Source organism: Convolutriloba macropyga, chromosome 7 (genome assembly GCF_964194025.1).
Source record: "Convolutriloba macropyga chromosome 7, txConMacr16.3, whole genome shotgun sequence".
Lineage (NCBI taxonomy): Eukaryota > Metazoa > Xenacoelomorpha > Acoela > Convolutidae > Convolutriloba > Convolutriloba macropyga.
The window spans coordinates 9080162-9098867 of NC_134474.1; the positions used below are offsets into that span (position 1 = coordinate 9080162).

Genomic DNA, 18706 nt, shown 5'->3' on the forward strand with positions numbered 1-18706 from the left:
ATGTGTTCTAAGCGTTTTTACTGATAAAGCTTATAAGATTTTTTTCAAGAAGAAACAAGACTAAAAGCATAATTGATGAAACATTAGTTTTTCCTGATTAACATTTGCTCTCGAGCGAAGTTTGAGGCAATTATTGTAAACTTGTGTCTTTCTATGCAAAATCTTTGCTCGACGATGCTTGCGTTTTTCTAGGACATTATTGCGAATCCCGATATGAGTTACTTTTTCACTATTGACTTTTCGATTTTTGTGTGATCTAAGTTACCCTCATTCTGATACCAAATCTTTTAATCTGCTTCATAGCTTAGTTGTTGTAGAAATTTAGTTTCTAACTTAAGATATTTTAAGAAAGTTAAGAAAACTTAACAAAAAACCAAAAGCGCTAACCTTGCGTTTTTCCTATGAGTTTTTAAATTGAATTAGAATCAAAATTTAATGGTTCATTAAGTTAGGAATTTATAGGCGGTGTAGTTAGCAAATATTGATCTTGATAAATAATGGCAGTTCTGACTTTGTCTCAATCGGACGCATTTTGAAACTTTGGATCTTTCTGGACAAATGGAAAGAATCCGAAACTTTAATGGAATCTCAGCTAAAATTAATTCCTAAATAAGGATGAACTTGTTTTTAACTGTATGAGTTTTTGGGGCAATTCCGCATATAATAAATCTGAAAATAATTCTCGGACTTGACCTTGACTCTATTATTTTTATTATTTACTTATGCGTAGTATATATATATATATATATATATATATATATATATATATATGTATATATATATATATATATATATATATATATATATATATATATATATATTTATATATATACCGCTTGATTTCTGTACTTCTGCAGAGCTTCTTTGCATTTCAATTTTGGGATTTTTTCCGTTTGTCCCCCCCCCAGCTTAGTGGGGCGCATATTATTTGCACGCCTCAGAAGCACGGGCAATAGTTTTACATAATGATTTACCGTTTAATGACACGTTCTTTGTAATTGAGGGGAGCATAACGTAACGGGGGGGGGGGGGGTTCACAAACGGAAAAGATCACAATTTTGTAAGTGAAGCCTCTCCTTTCTGTTGGCAACACAGAGAGTGCCTTGGCGTGTTTTTGACGTAATTTTTTTAAGGCATACATACTTAAAGTTAGCCTGCTTTAGTTAATTTTGGTTAAATATATGTTTATGTCCTGTTTTGTAAGTTTTAGTTAGGGCAGTTGGTCTTTAAGGGAATTTAAGTCTCCTAGAGGGCTAACTACTACTAGAGAAAGCTCTACTTAAAAATTACATTCAAAATTTTGTTGCAAATTAGAGGCTAAGGCCCCGAACCACCTTAGCTGAATTTTAAATTCTACAGTGGTTAATGCCTCAGACACCCATTAAAAGTTATTTATGCTACAAAACCTCTGATTGGCACGCCTGCCGTTTGAGAGCAATTCTTACGACGCTATTCGGTTTATGTTGTGAGTTTTTGAGAACTGGTTATGTGGCAGTGGTAAAAATTTGGTAATAAATTTTTTTCCTGACTATTGTTTATGTAATATTCGGTGAAACTGTGACGTGAAGTCAGTTTTTTAGGTCTCGTATGATAGTAAGTCGAATCCTTTAGGTCAAGGTTATAGACAGTGGTATGCCTCCTGCGTCAAATGAGATGCCAGTGTCTGTAGAGATATACAAGGCCAGTGCTGAGCCACCGACAATATTCAATCACGAAGTTTTCATCATGATACTAGAAGACACTTTCCCTGCGGGAAAAAATTGGTTAGTTGTTCAACATTTACGTTCTTCGTAACTTTATCTGTTTATCTTCAGTTGGGGACCTCTTAGGTTGTCCACTTGGTTGTACTTCGGTGCTTTTGTAATATATTTTAACTTGGATGAATATATTCTGTTTCACTCCACCCCCTCAGATTTCCGGGATCTATTCTGTCCCCCCCCCCCCCCCCAGATTAATGTACTTATATCTTTTACACCCCCAGGCGCAAGTGCTATTTTTTACATAGCAACGTGCTATATAACAACATATTTGTAACTGGGGGACGTAAAAACACTGGGGGTGGGGACAAACAGAATAGATCCGATGATCCGAGGAAAACAACGGGGGAGGAGGGCAGATTCCTTTTGGTGTCCTTTCATAATTGTGATTAAGTTTTACGATCGTAAATAAATCACGATTTTTTATTTTACACCAGATCAACGATTGATTTATCCTCTCTGTTTCAGCTGAATTGACAGCAGTTGACAAAGACCCGCACGATCAGCTTTCCTACTGGGTTCACGAACGCCAGCAGAACCCTACCAGTGGTGGAGGAGGATACCCTAACACTCTCCCTCCAGCCCAGGGTGAAGAAATAGGAGATGGATCTCTCTTCATCATGCAAGATAGAGCACTTCTAGCCAAGACTAATCTAGACGAAGGCAAATACCACGTCACTGTTAAGGTGAGATACTGATGTTTATTGCTGTTAGTAGTAGTACATGCATTGAATACAGCTGGGGGGGGGGGAGTATTACATGTTTTAAGCTAAGGCATATATTGCGAAAAGTCCCCCCCCCCACCCCCGGTATTATGGATAATGTGTGCGTATACTACTGTTGTTTTGAAAGACTACGCCACTCAAAGATTATTTGAGAACAAATTTGAGAAGTATAGATAGTTCTGTCGGTTTAGTTTCAGACAGCTAATTACACATTCGAGATCGGAAACTATAGTGTTAAACAATGAAACTGAGCCTTTGATGCGACGTGTTATAGATAGGTCTACCAGATTTCAAGTGCGTTTAAAACTTATTTCCAGAAAGATCAACTCATGCACAGTCTGGGCTATAAAAACCTATAGAAAAATCTTTTATTAGATTCTCTCAAACAATTTTGGTATCGATTGATAACCATGGTCTTTGCCTCTGCGCAATATTCGTCTTTTTTTTTACCACTACCCCATGATATTTCAGGTTTTGTTTTCCTTGGGGTGTTTGGGATAATTTACCCATTTTGTTCCAGGTCACTGATAGTATCCACACGGATACAGGGAATGTCTCCATACTTGTCAAGCAAGTCACGCATGACATGCTATCAAATGCAGTGACAATTGAACTCTCAGAAATGACACCCCATGACTTTCTCTCTGCCTACATGGTCCTCTTCCAGACTCTGATGACGATGACAGTGTTTAAGAGTTCTAACAACATGGAGGTCGCGGTTCTAAGTTTACAAGAAACTGATGATAACAATCTTCAAGTGTTGTTCTGTGTCTTTGAAAATTTACCCTCAGGTCAGTTGGTCAGTTGTTGTTTTTATGCGAATAATATTTTTATGAGTGCATTTATTAAAGCTAGCGCTGTTAATGTAAGCTGGCTACCTGTGTCGTTGGATCCATCCATTAAACCGCATAATATATAAATGAATAAGGTCGTAAAGGTCTATTCGAATCTTATCTATCGTAAATTGCCATCTATTTAATCTACTTGATGAGGGCTTTGTGTTCTTTTACTTTGAGGTGAGGGTGGGGGGGGGGGGGGGTGAGGGGGGTGGGGACCAAAATAATTGCTCGACGTAATTGCTGTTTGAAGCTATGTACATGCTTATTTTATGCATCAAACTCCGCAAAATGAAACTTTCAGCAAGTTTTGCTCTGAACTAACTTAAATCTGATAAAAATTGGAAACTTTTTCAGGAAAACCTCTCTACGTAACGCGAGATGTGGTCGAACATACAGTCTCTCAGAACCTAGACCTCATTAAGCCGAAACTTCCAATACTCCGAATCGTGTATGACATTTGTGAGCAACAGAGAACAAAGTGTGATAATAACACAATGTGCACAAGTGTGGTCAATTTGGAGTTGAAGTTAGGCTTCGAGAGCTACAAAAGCTATTCGGCTAAAAGGAGCAGTTTTGTCAGTCTGGTGCATGAATGGTCCTCAATGTGTAGATGCAATCCACGAGGTTTGTTCAAATTTGATCTTTTGTTCGAAAAAAAGCAAGTTGCATTAATGTGAATTTGAGTTATCAGATGTAAGAATGATAACTACTCCGACGTTTATATTACAGGGCACGCTGGAAAGTAGGTCTAAGGACCTCGTTGCGCGTCCTTTCCCAGCCTTAAATAATCTTGAATAAATTTTCAATTTGTTTGTTGGATATATCAAATGCTTTTATTTTTCGATGTTTGATTGTGATTTATGTCGTGTTTTGATTATCCTTCTTTGTACATTTGATTTATGGGCCGGGATAAATTAACTCTCTCTCTCTCTCTACTAAGCAGCTGTCCACCCCAACCCCCCCCCCCCCCCCCCCCAAGACACTCCGATAAGTTGTAATTCGAAACGCAACGGGTGTCGGAACTTTTTTTATGCCCTTGAGTGTCTGATAGGCTCTACGTTTAGGTTCTTGTTCTGATACGCTGGGGAGTTGATGTAATGGGGAAAATTTGGGGGTTTTTCTTATCGTAATTTTTGGCTGTTTTTGTTTAGATCTAAACAGTGGGGGCTTTTTCGTTAATGCGATGCAGAGTACGTTATGCCCCCCCCCCCCCAGTTACAGAGCAAGTGCCATTACATAGTAAATCATTGTGTAACAATATGGCACGCGCGGTTTGGGGGGGGGGGGGAGGGGCAAACGGAAAAGATACGACCTGTGCTATGTTGTTTAGAAAACTTGTTTAAAGTTGCGGTCTGGCAAAAAGATGATGCTACATAATTTTTGAAAACGTAACCGTTTTGTGCCACAATAAGGCGGTCTGTTTAGTATACAGAATAGATTCATTGGATATATTGTTTGTTGTTGTTGTTGTTGTTTAGACTTGAACTGTGTGGAGAAGGCGTGCATGGACAATACATGTGGTGTGGGCAGGAGGTGTGTGGCTGTGAGTGAGAACAGATTCAGATGTGAATGTCTCTCCTCGCCCTCTTCAATTGATGCTCTGGCTCTTATCGACACTGATTGCCACGATCCCAAAGAAGAATCTTGCCAGACTGAAATGTGCACTCAAGGTGAGTCAAAATTTTCCAATTTGGGTTTATGATAACTCTTGTTTTTATTTTAACGTTTGTTAATAATAAACAAGATACTCGTGTTTGAGTTGTAGTTATCGGGTGTTATTTTGAACAAGATTTTTATACCGTGCTGTGGGCACGATTAACAAAACGTACCTTTTTCTGCTCTAAGACTCAGTTCAAATAACCAACTGAGCATAGAGAAATAATAAAATCAACAAAGTACTTGGGATAAATTTATTCATGGATCTTTTCCGCTTCTGAGCTTATCGGCCAAAAATTTAATTACACAAAAAAAGAAAATTCAAATTTTTAGCTCAATGGCATCAAATAGCTCAACAGCGTAAAAAACTTAGTGTTTATCGTGGTTTTTGAAAATCTTTCTCAACTGAAGATGAACTGTGCTTCGAAAATTAATCTATTTGGAGGTTAATTAACGCTTTTTTCGAGGATTGGCTTTTTAATGCTTGACTTTTCCGTTCTGACTCTTTGATGGGTTCTGATTAGACGCTCCAGGGCTCTATTCAGACAATCCAGAATAAAAAAAAATTGGATCTTTTCCGTTTGTGCCCCCACAGTACGTTATGCACCCCCAGTTATAGAGCACGTGCCATTACATAGTAAATCTTTATGTAAAATATGGCACGTGCCTTTGGGGTGCAAATAATGCGACCACTTAGCGCGGGAGGGGGCACAAACGGAAAAGACCTTTATTCATTCATTCAGCAAATTTCAGCCAATCAGTTTTTCTCATGAATAGAATCACCTTAGGTTTATTTGTATTATTCCGATTTTTGATCATAATATTCCTTCATTCGAAATACAGCAAAAATATTGAAATGAGGTTGGAGGTTGCTAAACGTTAAGTAGTAATAGTTAAGCAAGAGTGGGGGGGGGGGGGTAAAAAGACGTACCTATGTATAAAGATTACGTATAGCCCATATTCCCTCAAATCCCAAAGACGTACCTCACAGCATGATACCCAAGGTGTTCAAGCGAGGGGGATTAGAAAGTTAATCCCTTAATATTAAATTAGTAAGGTCAGTCACTCATTCCCATATTGCACTTTATTAATGTAAATTTCCAAAGACGTACCTCACAGCTTGATACCCAAGCTGTTCACACGAGGGGCATTAGCAAGTTAATCCCTTAATATTAAATTAGGTCATTTACTCATTCCCATATTGCACTTTAATAATGTAAGTTTTCAAAGACGTACCTCACAGCATGACACCCAAGCTGTTCTCTCAAAGGGGATTAGTTAGGTAATGTTTTGATATTAAATTAGATAGGGTGACTCATTTACACTTACGTACGGTTTACTAGATTTCCAAAAAACGTACCTCACAGCATGATACCCACGCTGTTCACACGAAGGGGATTAGCAAGATAGTGCCTTAACAGCAAATCAGTCAGGTCATTGACCCCCTACCATATTACAGTTTACTAATGTAAATTTTCAAAAGTGTACCTCACAGCATGATACCCACGCTGTTCACACGAAGGGGATTAGCAAGATAGTGCCTTAACAGCAAATCAGTCAGGACATTGACCCCCTACCATATTACAGTTTACTAATGTAAATTTTCAAAAGTGTACCTCACAGCATGACACCCAAGCTGTTCACACTAAAGGGATTAGCAAGACAGTGTCTTAACAACAAATCAGTAAGGTCATTGACCCCTTACCATTTTACACTTTAATAATGTAAATTTCCAAAAACGTATCTCACAGCATGATACCCACGCGGTTCACACGAAGGGGATTAGCAAGATAGTGACTTAACAGCAAATCAGTCAGGTCATTGACCCCCTACCATATTACACTTTACTAATGTCAATTTCCAAATACGTACCTCACAGCCTGATACCCAAGCTGTTCACACGAAAGGGATTAGCAGGATAATGTTTTACTATTAAATTAGGTAGGATGACTCATTTACAGTTACGTACGTTAGACGTGATTTTCAAAAATGTACCTCACAGCATGATACCCACGCTGTTCACACGAAAGGGATTAGCAAGATAATCCCTCAATAACAAATTAGTTTGGCTTGCTCATATATTAGCCACTACTATTCATTATTTCAAACATCTTCTAGAAATCAGTTGGTTGAAATTTTAGTTTAATTTTTCTTTTTTCAGATAGTGTTTGTTTCTTTCTCCTTTCAGCAAGAAGAGTTTCAAGTTGAACATTTGCAGTGTTGAAGCGGGTAAGCAAACAATTTCATTTCATAGAAATTTTCCTTCGTTTCTGTATTTAAACTGGACCATTTTAGCCAGCCAAAATATCCCCAAATATTAGATATTGCAACACATCACTTCAATTCCAAAACCACAAAAAAACTGGTAAGTTTGCGTTTATTAAGCCACTACTATTCCCAAGCCACTACTATTCATTATTTCAAACAACTTCTAAAAATCAGTTGATCCAAATTCTAGTTTAATTTATCCTTTTTTTTCAGATAGTCTTTGTTTCTTTCTCCTTGTTGCCAGTTTCAAGTTGAACACTTGCAGTGTTGAAGCGGGTAAGCAAACAAATTTAATAAATAGAAATCTTCCTTTGTTCCTGTATTTAAACTGGATCATTTTAACCAGCCAAAACTTCCCCCTATAGTAGATATTGCAACTATTCACTTCACCTTTAAATCCAAAAAAGAAACTCGTAAGTTTGCTTTTATTAATACCTGTTTTTGTGGTAGGAATATATACCCAATTATTGAATTAAAAAAACCATTAATAATCATAAAATTCTCACGTGATTAGACAATTAGTCACTATTTTATAGTCACAATTAATCATAACATCACAATTACATCATAGCTCGTCACAATTAGGTCATAGTGTTGTCATAATTACGTCATATTTATTAAAGGACATTTCATTTCCGTTTTATTTTCATTTTTCTGATTTACAGAATTGAGTTCAGTTGAGAACAATAATCATTACAACTTTTGAAAAATATTTTATTCCATCGCAACTTCCATTTTAACATTTTTTTCACTCCTCCTTTCTCACTCCTAATCTTAGTTTATTTTCTTTCCAGAGATGCCTCGGAAGTTGGACCAAAAAGAACTTTGCAATTCTTGTGATAAGCTTATTTTGAAATCCAATATGAGCAGACATCAGAAGCTTCACGCAAAAAGATGTTTACAGTGCTCCCAGTCATTTCCAGACGACGAGAAACTGCAGCGTCACATTGCTTCTAAACATGCTCCATCTCTCACTCAAAAGAAGAAGTTGTCATGCGGCAGCTGGAATTCAACGTTCTCCACATATTATCAACTTCTTCATCACAAAAAAAAACAGTCACCAACGTTCAATTCCTAGCACCTACGAGGAAGTTGACTTATCTGTCTATGGAGACTCTCCCGCTCTTCATAATGAACTTCAAACGGTTCAACACTTTCTGAGAGACTCGGTTCTTGAATTGTCCAGAAAGAAAGTTCACAACTTCAAAATAATGGAGATCAACCATGAAACAGTGATCGAAAAATTGGATTGTGTTTACAACGAGTTACCCAGTTCAGCTAAAATCAATATTTCGTTTGGATTCGTTCTGCAGAGTGTTCAAAATCCTGAAGAATTTCGCTACTACTACGCAGCAGATAACAACCCCGTATTCCTAAATCCCATGATTCTCTCTGATGACTCAGATCTCAATTATATTAAATCAATGCTGAGACAAGATGAATTTTTTCCAAATCTAATTAATCAACGTCCAGACACAAAATGGAAGTTTTATTGTGTTACAAATGTCACTTTCTTTGTATTTCTCCTCAGTGGTGTTCCGCTAGGATGCATAGAACAATCAATTCCATCAACATTACTGAGGAATCCAATAGTTAAATGTTTTGTGTCTGACTGTGAAAAAAGACCTTATCAAGACAATTTGTGTATGTTTCGTGCACTGGCCTATGAATTACATGGTAGCAAGGAGCTACAACAAAATACAATGGAATTGATGCAGATGTTTCTCTCAGCGAGAAGGAGAGATGAAACGTTTCCAGGAATACATGAAGACGATATTCCTGTTCTTGAGGCTCTAGTTGACAGAAATATTCAGATTTACTCCATATTTTTTGACGAACAATCGGAGGAAATGATTGCTGAACTTACTCGTCGCTCCTCGATGAAACGTTCAAAGACAACTTCATTACTGAGATATGAAAATCACATTTGTTGGACAGCAGGCATCAACAAATTCCTCAAAAAGTTACGGTGCTACGTATGCGATCACTTTTTCGATAGATCAAATAATTTGGAAGTCCACATGAGGAATTGCTCAGAGAAAACAAAACACCACTATCCCTCGGGTGCCTATCAGCTATCAGAAACTATTTTCGAGCGCTTGGAAGATGTAAATATTAATGTTCCGCAGGAGTTGAGATTGTTTTCTAATCTTATCGTATTCGATTTCGAGTCTATCACAGTCCCCGACAATACACTCAGAAACACAGAACTGACTTCGTGGATAGGAAAACATGTTCCCATTAGTGTGTCAATATCCTCGAATCTGCTGTCCGAGACCATTTTTATTTGCAACGAAGATCCGCTTCAACTAATCCGTGATTTTGTGTCCAGCTTGAGTAATATAGCAGAAAAAAGCACACTTCTAATGAAGTAAAAACTCAATAATTTCGTGTTAGAATTGGAAGAAAAATATTGGACTGTTCGACAATTGGTTCCAGTGAAAGACAAGCAGGTACCCACCGGAGCGGAAGACCTAATTGACAACAAGGCGGAACCTGACGGCGAGGAAGACGAAGACATTGAAATTCAGAGACTGAGATGTGAGCTCAAGATGTTATCAAACTTGAGACAAGATTTTGAGAACTATTACAGCACCATTCCTGTGTTTGGGTTCAACAGTTCGAGGTACGATTTGAACTTAATCAAAGAGTATCTTCTGCATCACCTCTTAATAGAAAAAAACGTTATTCCTAGAGTGATTCGAATGGGGAATAAATATATTGGCATGAATTTTCTTGGTCTACAGTTTCTGGACATTTTAAACTTCCTGGGAGGAGCGACAACTCTGGATAACTTCCTAAAAGCCTATGGAGCAAGTGAAGAAAAAGGTTTCTTTCCCTATGAATGGTTCGACAGTATTGAGAAGGTTAATGAATCCCAACTGCCACCAATCGACAGCTTTTGGAGCTAGTTGAAGAACCACAACGTTTTGTCGGTCGAGTACGATAAGTTTGTGCAATTGAAAAACGGTGGAATGGAACAGGATGAAATTCTGAAGAATTTGAGACTCAAGAAAGTTCCACAAAATGCCGAAGAAAATTACTTGGAGCTCCAAAATATATGGGAAAGAGAAGGCATGCAGACATTTCGCGACTTCCTCATGTGGTACAATAACAAAGATGTCGAACCTACACTTGAGGCTATGAAGAAAATGGTCAGTTTTTACCACTCAAAACAAGTAGACATGTTGAAGTTGGGCTACACTCTTCCCAACTTGGCAAACAGGTTCCTTCATTCGTCAACAGATGCAGCTTTCTTTCCGTTTTGTGAGAAGGATAAAGAATATGATAATTACATTCGAAAGTGGTTAACAGGGGGACCCTCAATTATCTTTACAAGGTATGCAAAAGTTGGTGAAACAAAATTTCGAGAGTCAGAAAACGTTTGCAAGTCCATCGTCGGAATAGATGCCATTCAGTTGTACCCTTTTTCCATGACAAAAGAGATGCCAACAGGACCCTATACAAAGTGGGAGTACAATGAAGAGACTGAAAAATTTCATTCAAACAGGAACTGGAGAAGCTACTTTGAACAGCAGGTCATGGACTACTTCCAACAGGTTCACCCCAATTGTAAAATACAAACCCAATTCACACACAAGAAACAAAAAAAGCTCGGTCCTTATTTAGTTGATGGGTTTTGTAACCATTGCAAAACGGTTTTTGAAGCGATGGGTTGCTTCTTTCATTTTTGTCCGTGTCAAGAGGAAAAACCGCTTCTCTTCGAGGACATAGAAAGCGGATTGAAGCGAAGAGAACGTGACAATGATAGAAGAGAGTACCTGAAGGGATTGGGTTTGAGTGTTGAAGAGATCTGGGAGTGTCAATGGAAGAAGTGGAGGAGCGAAAACACAAATGGGGTTAAAGACTTTCTCAAGTCAAATTATCCCTTCCAACCAGCGATGAACAAGCACTCGCTCATTGAGAAAATTAAACGTGGAGAACTGTTTGGTGTCGTCAATTGTAGTCTTGAAGTCCCAAAGGAAATGTATCCTTACTTTGAAGAATTTCCTCCAATTTTCAAGAATTGTGAAGTGGGACGAGATGATATTGGGGACCATATGAAAGAGTTTGCAGAACGCAACAAGTTACTATCCAGACCCAAAAAAATGCTCATTTCCAGTTTCAAGCTTGAACGAGGACCAGTTATTACACCACTTTTGTTATTTTATCTAGAAAAAGGTGTGATCCTAGAAGACGTCTTTTGGTTTCTTCAATACACTCCCCGACGCTGCTTTGAGACATTTGTTCAGAATGTTGTCGATGCCCGCCGCGAAGGAGACCAGAATAGGGAGTCAACAGTCGTTGCGGAGACAATGAAGCTGATTGGAAACAGTTCGTATGCATATCAGATCATGGACCGTAGTCGACATACGAATACCAAGTACGTGAAAGGATCACAGGTGGACAATTTTATCAACAATAGGTTTTTCAAGACTATGAATGAGCTACCAGAGCAGATATATGAGGTAGAAATGAGCAAGTCGCGTATCGATCATAAAGAACCAATCATTGTAGGCTTCTTCATCCTCCAGTACGCCAAACTCACCATGTTACAACTTAAATACAACTTCTTCACCCCTTTCTGTGATAAGAACAAGTACGAACTCATTGAAATGGATACCGACAGTCTCTACATGGCCCTTAGTGAGGAAAAAATTGAAGACATCATTCGACCAGAAATGCGATCAGTGTAGTACTGGATGAGACAGAGCGACTGCAATGATAACTTTGGAGCAAACTCTAGCAGCAATTTCTTCCCACGAGAATGTTGCAGAAAACATGCTGCCTTTGACAAGAGAACTCCTGGACTTTTTAAGGAAGAATTTAGATGCTCTGAAATGATTGCTCTTTCTTCAAAGACGTACTGCTGTTACGATGAGGAAACAGACACAGTTAAACTATCAAGTAAAGGACTCAACAAGAACAACATTGAGGAGCCCCTAAACAAGTATAGAAAAGCTCTTTTCAATGAGGAGCGAGTTTATTCGACAAATCGTGGCTTCAGAGTTGTTGACAACAAGAAAGTTTGTACCTATGAACTAAAGAAAGTGGGACTGTCATATTTTTATCCCAAGCGTAAAGTCTGTGAAGATGGTATTCACACTACTCCTTTAGATTTTTAACTCGTTTTCCTTAGTCTTATGTTTATATCGCCTCTGTTTTTAATTCACAGTTTTCCTACCAAAATCTCTTTTCAACAAAAGACCTTTTTTTTTGAAATAACTGAACTAGATACAAATACACATACAAATAATAAAATACAAAATTACAAAACCTCAATAGAAAGTTTTGAAAACCATTTGCAACTTTTTACGGATTACTGTTTAAAAATTTCAAGATTTTGGTTTTCAAAACTTAGAAAACATCAGCAAAGAACTTCAATATATGAAAATCATTTAAATATTTAGATGAGACTTTAGAAAATAACACATGTGCAAAATAAATAGCATCTAAACCACACAATTCTGAATCTTGGAGTTTATCCTGTACTAATGAACCAAAGTTTGCTTTTGTCCTGATGCCATATTTTTCCAAAACTTCTCCCATCGAATCACCGTAGAACAGCTTTCCATTCTTATTCGCAAGCAAAATCCAGTGGGAGCCCGGTTGAGTAGATGGATCTATGTTGATTATACAAAACGTGTTTGTAGGTAAATTTTTTGGTCGAAGATCTGCAGGGAAGGAACCGAGGTATTTGAACTTTAGGTGTGGGAACCTGTTGACAACATGTAAGAGTTGTTGATTATCCATTTTTGGTGACTGATCCCTCCTTATCAATTGCAATTGAACTTATACGTTCACCACTAACAAATAATTCTACAGTATTGGTCAAATTGTTAGCAAAGTAGAGCTCTAAACGAATTCCTGCTCCAACTACATCAGGAAAATGCATTTCGACATTGGCCTCCTGTGTTGAAGTAAGATCGAAAAATAAATGAAAATGTATTGAATATTAGGACCGTCATCATCAAATTTGAGTGCTTTCATTGTTTCAGCATATGCTCTCACATGATTTTCTGTTTTCAAGTTGACTATAGTTTGATTCCCACGCACAATTTTAACTTGTCGAAGACCAAATTTACGAAAATGGAACGGATTCGTGTTGTATGTTCCACTGAACTCATTATTCAGATTCATAGCAATATCAATCATTCGAATTGGTTTGTTTGAAAATATATTTTCTTGTATAAACTGGTTCTGTCCTGCGGGAATGATAAACGTTTTTGGAAGTTCTTCATTATAGTAAAATATGGCAGGTTCTCGCAGCAGTCTACTTTTAAAACTTCTCATCCAGTTATCTGAGATCGCTACCTGTCTAGTAAAAAGACAAGCTTCCAAAATTAAGGCCTCCGAGTTCAGCCCACCAGTATCGATCATATAGAACGCTGGAGATCATCGGATCAATTTTAGTCTGAGGTTGACATTTGGGAGAAGTAAAGTTTCACAAGCAAATAGACCTATTGCCAACGGACCGTAAAAAGTAAATTCATCTTTATCTTTCTGAAAAACAGTATCTGTAAATGCTCTTTTTGTAAAATTGTTTGGCTCAATCTCGTATCGATATCCTTGGCATTGGGATAAGCTCTCCTTGGTTCCTTTTGTTCCTGAAAATTCAGCAGAGACAAAAGCTTGGTGAGCATAAAGAGAATTGGCACTGTGAACTTGTTCATTGTTTAGATAGACTTCGCAATTAGAGAAAAGTGAATGAAGAGCATTGTTTACCAATAATGTTTCTTCGGCATTATCCAAACGTGTTCGATCGCCTTTAATAACCCTTCCTCTGATGAATAATCGAGTAGATCGCAAGTCAGTAAAAATATTACGATCAGTTTCCAATTGAAATTCGATTGTTGATTCGTTTAAGGAATTTGTTGGAAATATTTGTTGTTCATTGGACCAAAAAATTGGGTCTAAAATTGGAACTTTTGAAACTGTGTTACAAATGTCACTTTCTTTGTATTTCTCCTCAGTGGTGTTCCGCTAGGATGCATAGAACAATCAATTCCATCAACATTACTGAGGAATCCATTAGTTAAATGTTTTGTGTCTGACTGTGAAAAAAGACCTTATCAAGACAATTTGTGTATGTTTCGTGCACTGGCCTATGAATTACATGGTAGCAAGGAGCTACAACAAAATACAATGGAATTGATGCAGATGTTTCTCTCAGCGAGAAGGAGAGATGAAACGTTTCCAGGAATACATGAAGACGATATTCCTGTTCTTGAGGCTCTAGTTGACAGAAATATTCAGATTTACTCCATATTTTTTGACGAACAATCGGAGGAAATGATTGCTGAACTTACTCGTCGCTCCTCGATGAAACGTTCAAAGACAACTTCATTACTGAGATATGAAAATCACATTTGTTGGACAGCAGGCATCAACAAATTCCTCAAAAAGTTACGGTGCTACGTATGCGATCACTTTTTCGATAGATCAAATAATTTGGAAGTCCACATGAGGAATTGCTCAGAGAAAACAAAACACCACTATCCCTCGGGTGCCTATCAGCTATCAGAAACTATTTTCGAGCGCTTGGAAGATGTAAATATTAATGTTCCGCAGGAGTTGAGATTGTTTTCTAATCTTATCGTATTCGATTTCGAGTCTATCACAGTCCCCGACAATACACTCAGAAACACAGAACTGACTTCGTGGATAGGAAAACATGTTCCCATTAGTGTGTCAATATCCTCGAATCTGCTGTCCGAGACCATTTTTATTTGCAACGAAGATCCGCTTCAACTAATCCGTGATTTTGTGTCCAGCTTGAGTAATATAGCAGAAAAAAGCACACTTCTAATGAAGTAAAAACTCAATAATTTCGTGTTAGAATTGGAAGAAAAATATTGGACTGTTCGACAATTGGTTCCAGTGAAAGACAAGCAGGTACCCACCGGAGCGGAAGACCTAATTGACAACGAGGCGGAACCTGACGGCGAGGAAGACGAAGACATTGAAATTCAGAGACTGAGATGTGAGCTCAAGATGTTATCAAACTTGAGACAAGATTTTGAGAACTATTACAGCACCATTCCTGTGTTTGGGTTCAACAGTTCGAGGTACGATTTGAACTTAATCAAAGAGTATCTTCTGCATCACCTCTTAATAGAAAAAAACGTTATTCCTAGAGTGATTCGAATGGGGAATAAATATATTGGCATGAATTTTCTTGGTCTACAGTTTCTGGACATTTTAAACTTCCTGGGAGGAGCGACAACTCTGGATAACTTCCTAAAAGCCTATGGAGCAAGTGAAGAAAAAGGTTTCTTTCCCTATGAATGGTTCGACAGTATTGAGAAGGTTAATGAATCCCAACTGCCACCAATCGACAGCTTTTGGAGCTAGTTGAAGAACCACAACGTTTTGTCGGTCGAGTACGATAAGTTTGTGCAATTGAAAAACGGTGGAATGGAACAGGATGAAATTCTGAAGAATTTGAGACTCAAGAAAGTTCCACAAAATGCCGAAGAAAATTACTTGGAGCTCCAAAATATATGGGAAAGAGAAGGCATGCAGACATTTCGCGACTTCCTCATGTGGTACAATAACAAAGATGTCGAACCTACACTTGAGGCTATGAAGAAAATGGTCAGTTTTTACCACTCAAAACAAGTAGACATGTTGAAGTTGGGCTACACTCTTCCCAACTTGGCAAACAGGTTCCTTCATTCGTCAACAGATGCAGCTTTCTTTCCGTTTTGTGAGAAGGATAAAGAATATGATAATTACATTCGAAAGTGGTTAACAGGGGGACCCTCAATTATCTTTACAAGGTATGCAAAAGTTGGTGAAACAAAATTTCGAGAGTCAGAAAACGTTTGCAAGTCCATCGTCGGAATAGATGCCAGTCAGTTGTACCCTTTTTCCATGACAAAAGAGATGCCAACAGGACCCTATACAAAGTGGGAGTACAATGAAGAGACTGAAAAATTTCATTCAAACAGGAACTGGAGAAGCTACTTTGAACAGCAGGTCATGGACTACTTCCAACAGGTTCACCCCAATTGTAAAATACAAACCCAATTCACACACAAGAAACAAAAAAAGCTCGGTCCTTATTTAGTTGATGGGTTTTGTAACCATTGCAAAACGGTTTTTGAAGCGATGGGTTGCTTCTTTCATTTTTGTCCGTGTCAAGAGAAAAAACCGCTTCTCTTCGAGGACATAGAAAGCGGATTGAAGCGAAGAGAACGTGACAATGATAGAAGAGAGTACCTGAAGGGATTGGGTTTGAATGTTGAAGAGATCTGGGAGTGTCAATGGAAGAAGTGGAGGAGCGAAAACACAAATGGGGTTAAAGACTTTCTCAAGTCAAATTATCCCTTCCAACCAGCGATGAACAAGCACTCGCTCATTGAGAAAATTAAACGTGGAGAACTGTTTGGTGTCGTCAATTGTAGTCTTGAAGTCCCAGAGGAAATGTATCCTTACTTTGAAGAATTTCCTCCAATTTTCAAGAATTGTGAAGTGGGACGAGATGATATTGGGGACCATATGAAAGAGTTTGCAGAACGCAACAAGTTACTATCCAGACCCAGAAAAATGCTCATTTCCAGTTTCAAGCTTGAACGAGGACCAGTTATTACACCACTTTTGTTATTTTATCTAGAAAAAGGTGTGATCCTAGAAGACGTCTTTTGGTTTCTTCAATACACTCCCCGACGCTGCTTTGAGACATTTGTTCAGAATGTTGTCGATGCCCGCCGCGAAGGAGACCAGAATAGGGAGTCAACAGTCGTTGCGGAGACAATGAAGCTGATTGGAAACAGTTCGTATGCATATCAGATCATGGACCGTAGTCGACATACGAATACCAAGTACGTGAAAGGATCACAGGTGGACAATTTTATCAACAATAGGTTTTTCAAGACTATGAATGAGCTACCAGAGCAGATATATGAGGTAGAAATGAGCAAGTCGCGTATCGATCATAAAGAACCAATCATTGTAGGCTTCTTCATCCTCCAGTACGCCAAACTCACCATGTTACAACTTAAATACAACTTCTTCACCCCTTTCTGTGATAAGAACAAGTACGAACTCATTGAAATGGATACCGACAGTCTCTACATGGCCCTTAGTGAGGAAAAAATTGAAGACATCATTCGACCAGAAATGCGATCAGTGTGGTACTGGATGAGACAGAGCGACTGCAATGATAACTTTGGAGCAAACTCTAGCAGCAATTTCTTCCCACGAGAATGTTGCAGAAAACATGCTGCCTTTGACAAGAGAACTCCTGGACTTTTTAAGGGAGAATTTAGATGCTCTGAAATGATTGCTCTTTCTTCAAAGACGTACTGCTGTTACGATGAGGAAACAGACACAGTTAAACTATCAAGTAAAGGACTCAACAAGAACAACATTAAGGAGCCCCTAAACAAGTATAGAAAAGCTCTTTTCAATGAGGAGCGAGTTTATTCGACAAATCGTGGCTTCAGAGTTGTTGACAACAAGAAAGTTTGTACCTATGAACTAAAGAAAGTGGGACTGTCATATTTTTATCCCAAGCGTAAAGTCTGTGAAGATGGTATTCACACTACTCCTTTAGATTTTTAACTCGTTTTCCTTAGTCTTATATTTATATCGCCTCTGTTTTTAATTCACAGTTTTCCTACCAAAATCTCTTTTCAACAAAAGACCTTTTTTTTTGAAATAACTGAATTAGATACAAATACACATACAAATAATAAAATACAAAATTACAAAACCTCAATAGAAAGTTTTGAAAACCATTTGCAACTTTTTACGGATTACTGTTTAAAAATTTCAAGATTTTGGTTTTCAAAACTTAGAAAACATCAGCAAAGAACTTCAATATATGAAAATCATTTAAATATTTAGATGAGACTTTAGAAAATAACACATGTGCAAAATAAATAGCATCTAAACCACACAATTCTGAATCTTGGAGTTTATCCTGTACTAATGAACCAAAGTTTGCTTTTGTCCTGATGCCATATTTTTCCAAAACTTCTCCCATCGAATCACCGTAGAACAGCTTTCCATTCTTATTCGCAAGCAAAATCCAGTGGGAGCCCGGTTGAGTAGATGGATCTATGTTGATTATACAAAACGTGTTTGTAGGTAAATTTTTTGGTCGAAGATCTGCAGGGAAGGAACCGAGGTATTTGAACTTTAGGTGTGGGAACCTGTTGACAACATGTAAGAGTTGTTGATTATCCATTTTTGGTGACTGATCCCTCCTTATCAATTGCAATTGAACTTATACGTTCACCACTAACAAATAATTCTACAGTATTGGTCAAATTGTTAGCAAAGTAGAGCTCTAAACGAATTCCTGCTCCAACTACATCAGGAAAATGCATTTCGACATTGGCCTCCTGTGTTGAAGTAAGATCGAAAAATAAATGAAAATGTATTGAATATTAGGACCGTCATCATCAAATTTGAGTGCTTTCATTGTTTCAGCATATGCTCTCACATGATT

General features: G+C 37.9%; 1 protein-coding gene across 1 annotated transcript in view; it reads left to right on the top strand.

Annotated features, from left to right (window-relative positions):
- LOC142342933 (protocadherin Fat 1-like) overlaps positions 1-18706 on the top strand; it is a 191100-nt gene that overhangs the window by 124596 nt on the left and 47798 nt on the right. Inside the window, exons 42-46 of the mRNA XM_075394612.1 lie at positions 1612-1783; positions 2226-2443; positions 3003-3273; positions 3676-3945; positions 4800-4991. Coding sequence (XP_075250727.1) covers positions 1612-1783; positions 2226-2443; positions 3003-3273; positions 3676-3945; positions 4800-4991 — 1123 coding nt within the window. The remainder of the gene's footprint in view (positions 1-1611; positions 1784-2225; positions 2444-3002; positions 3274-3675; positions 3946-4799; positions 4992-18706) is intronic.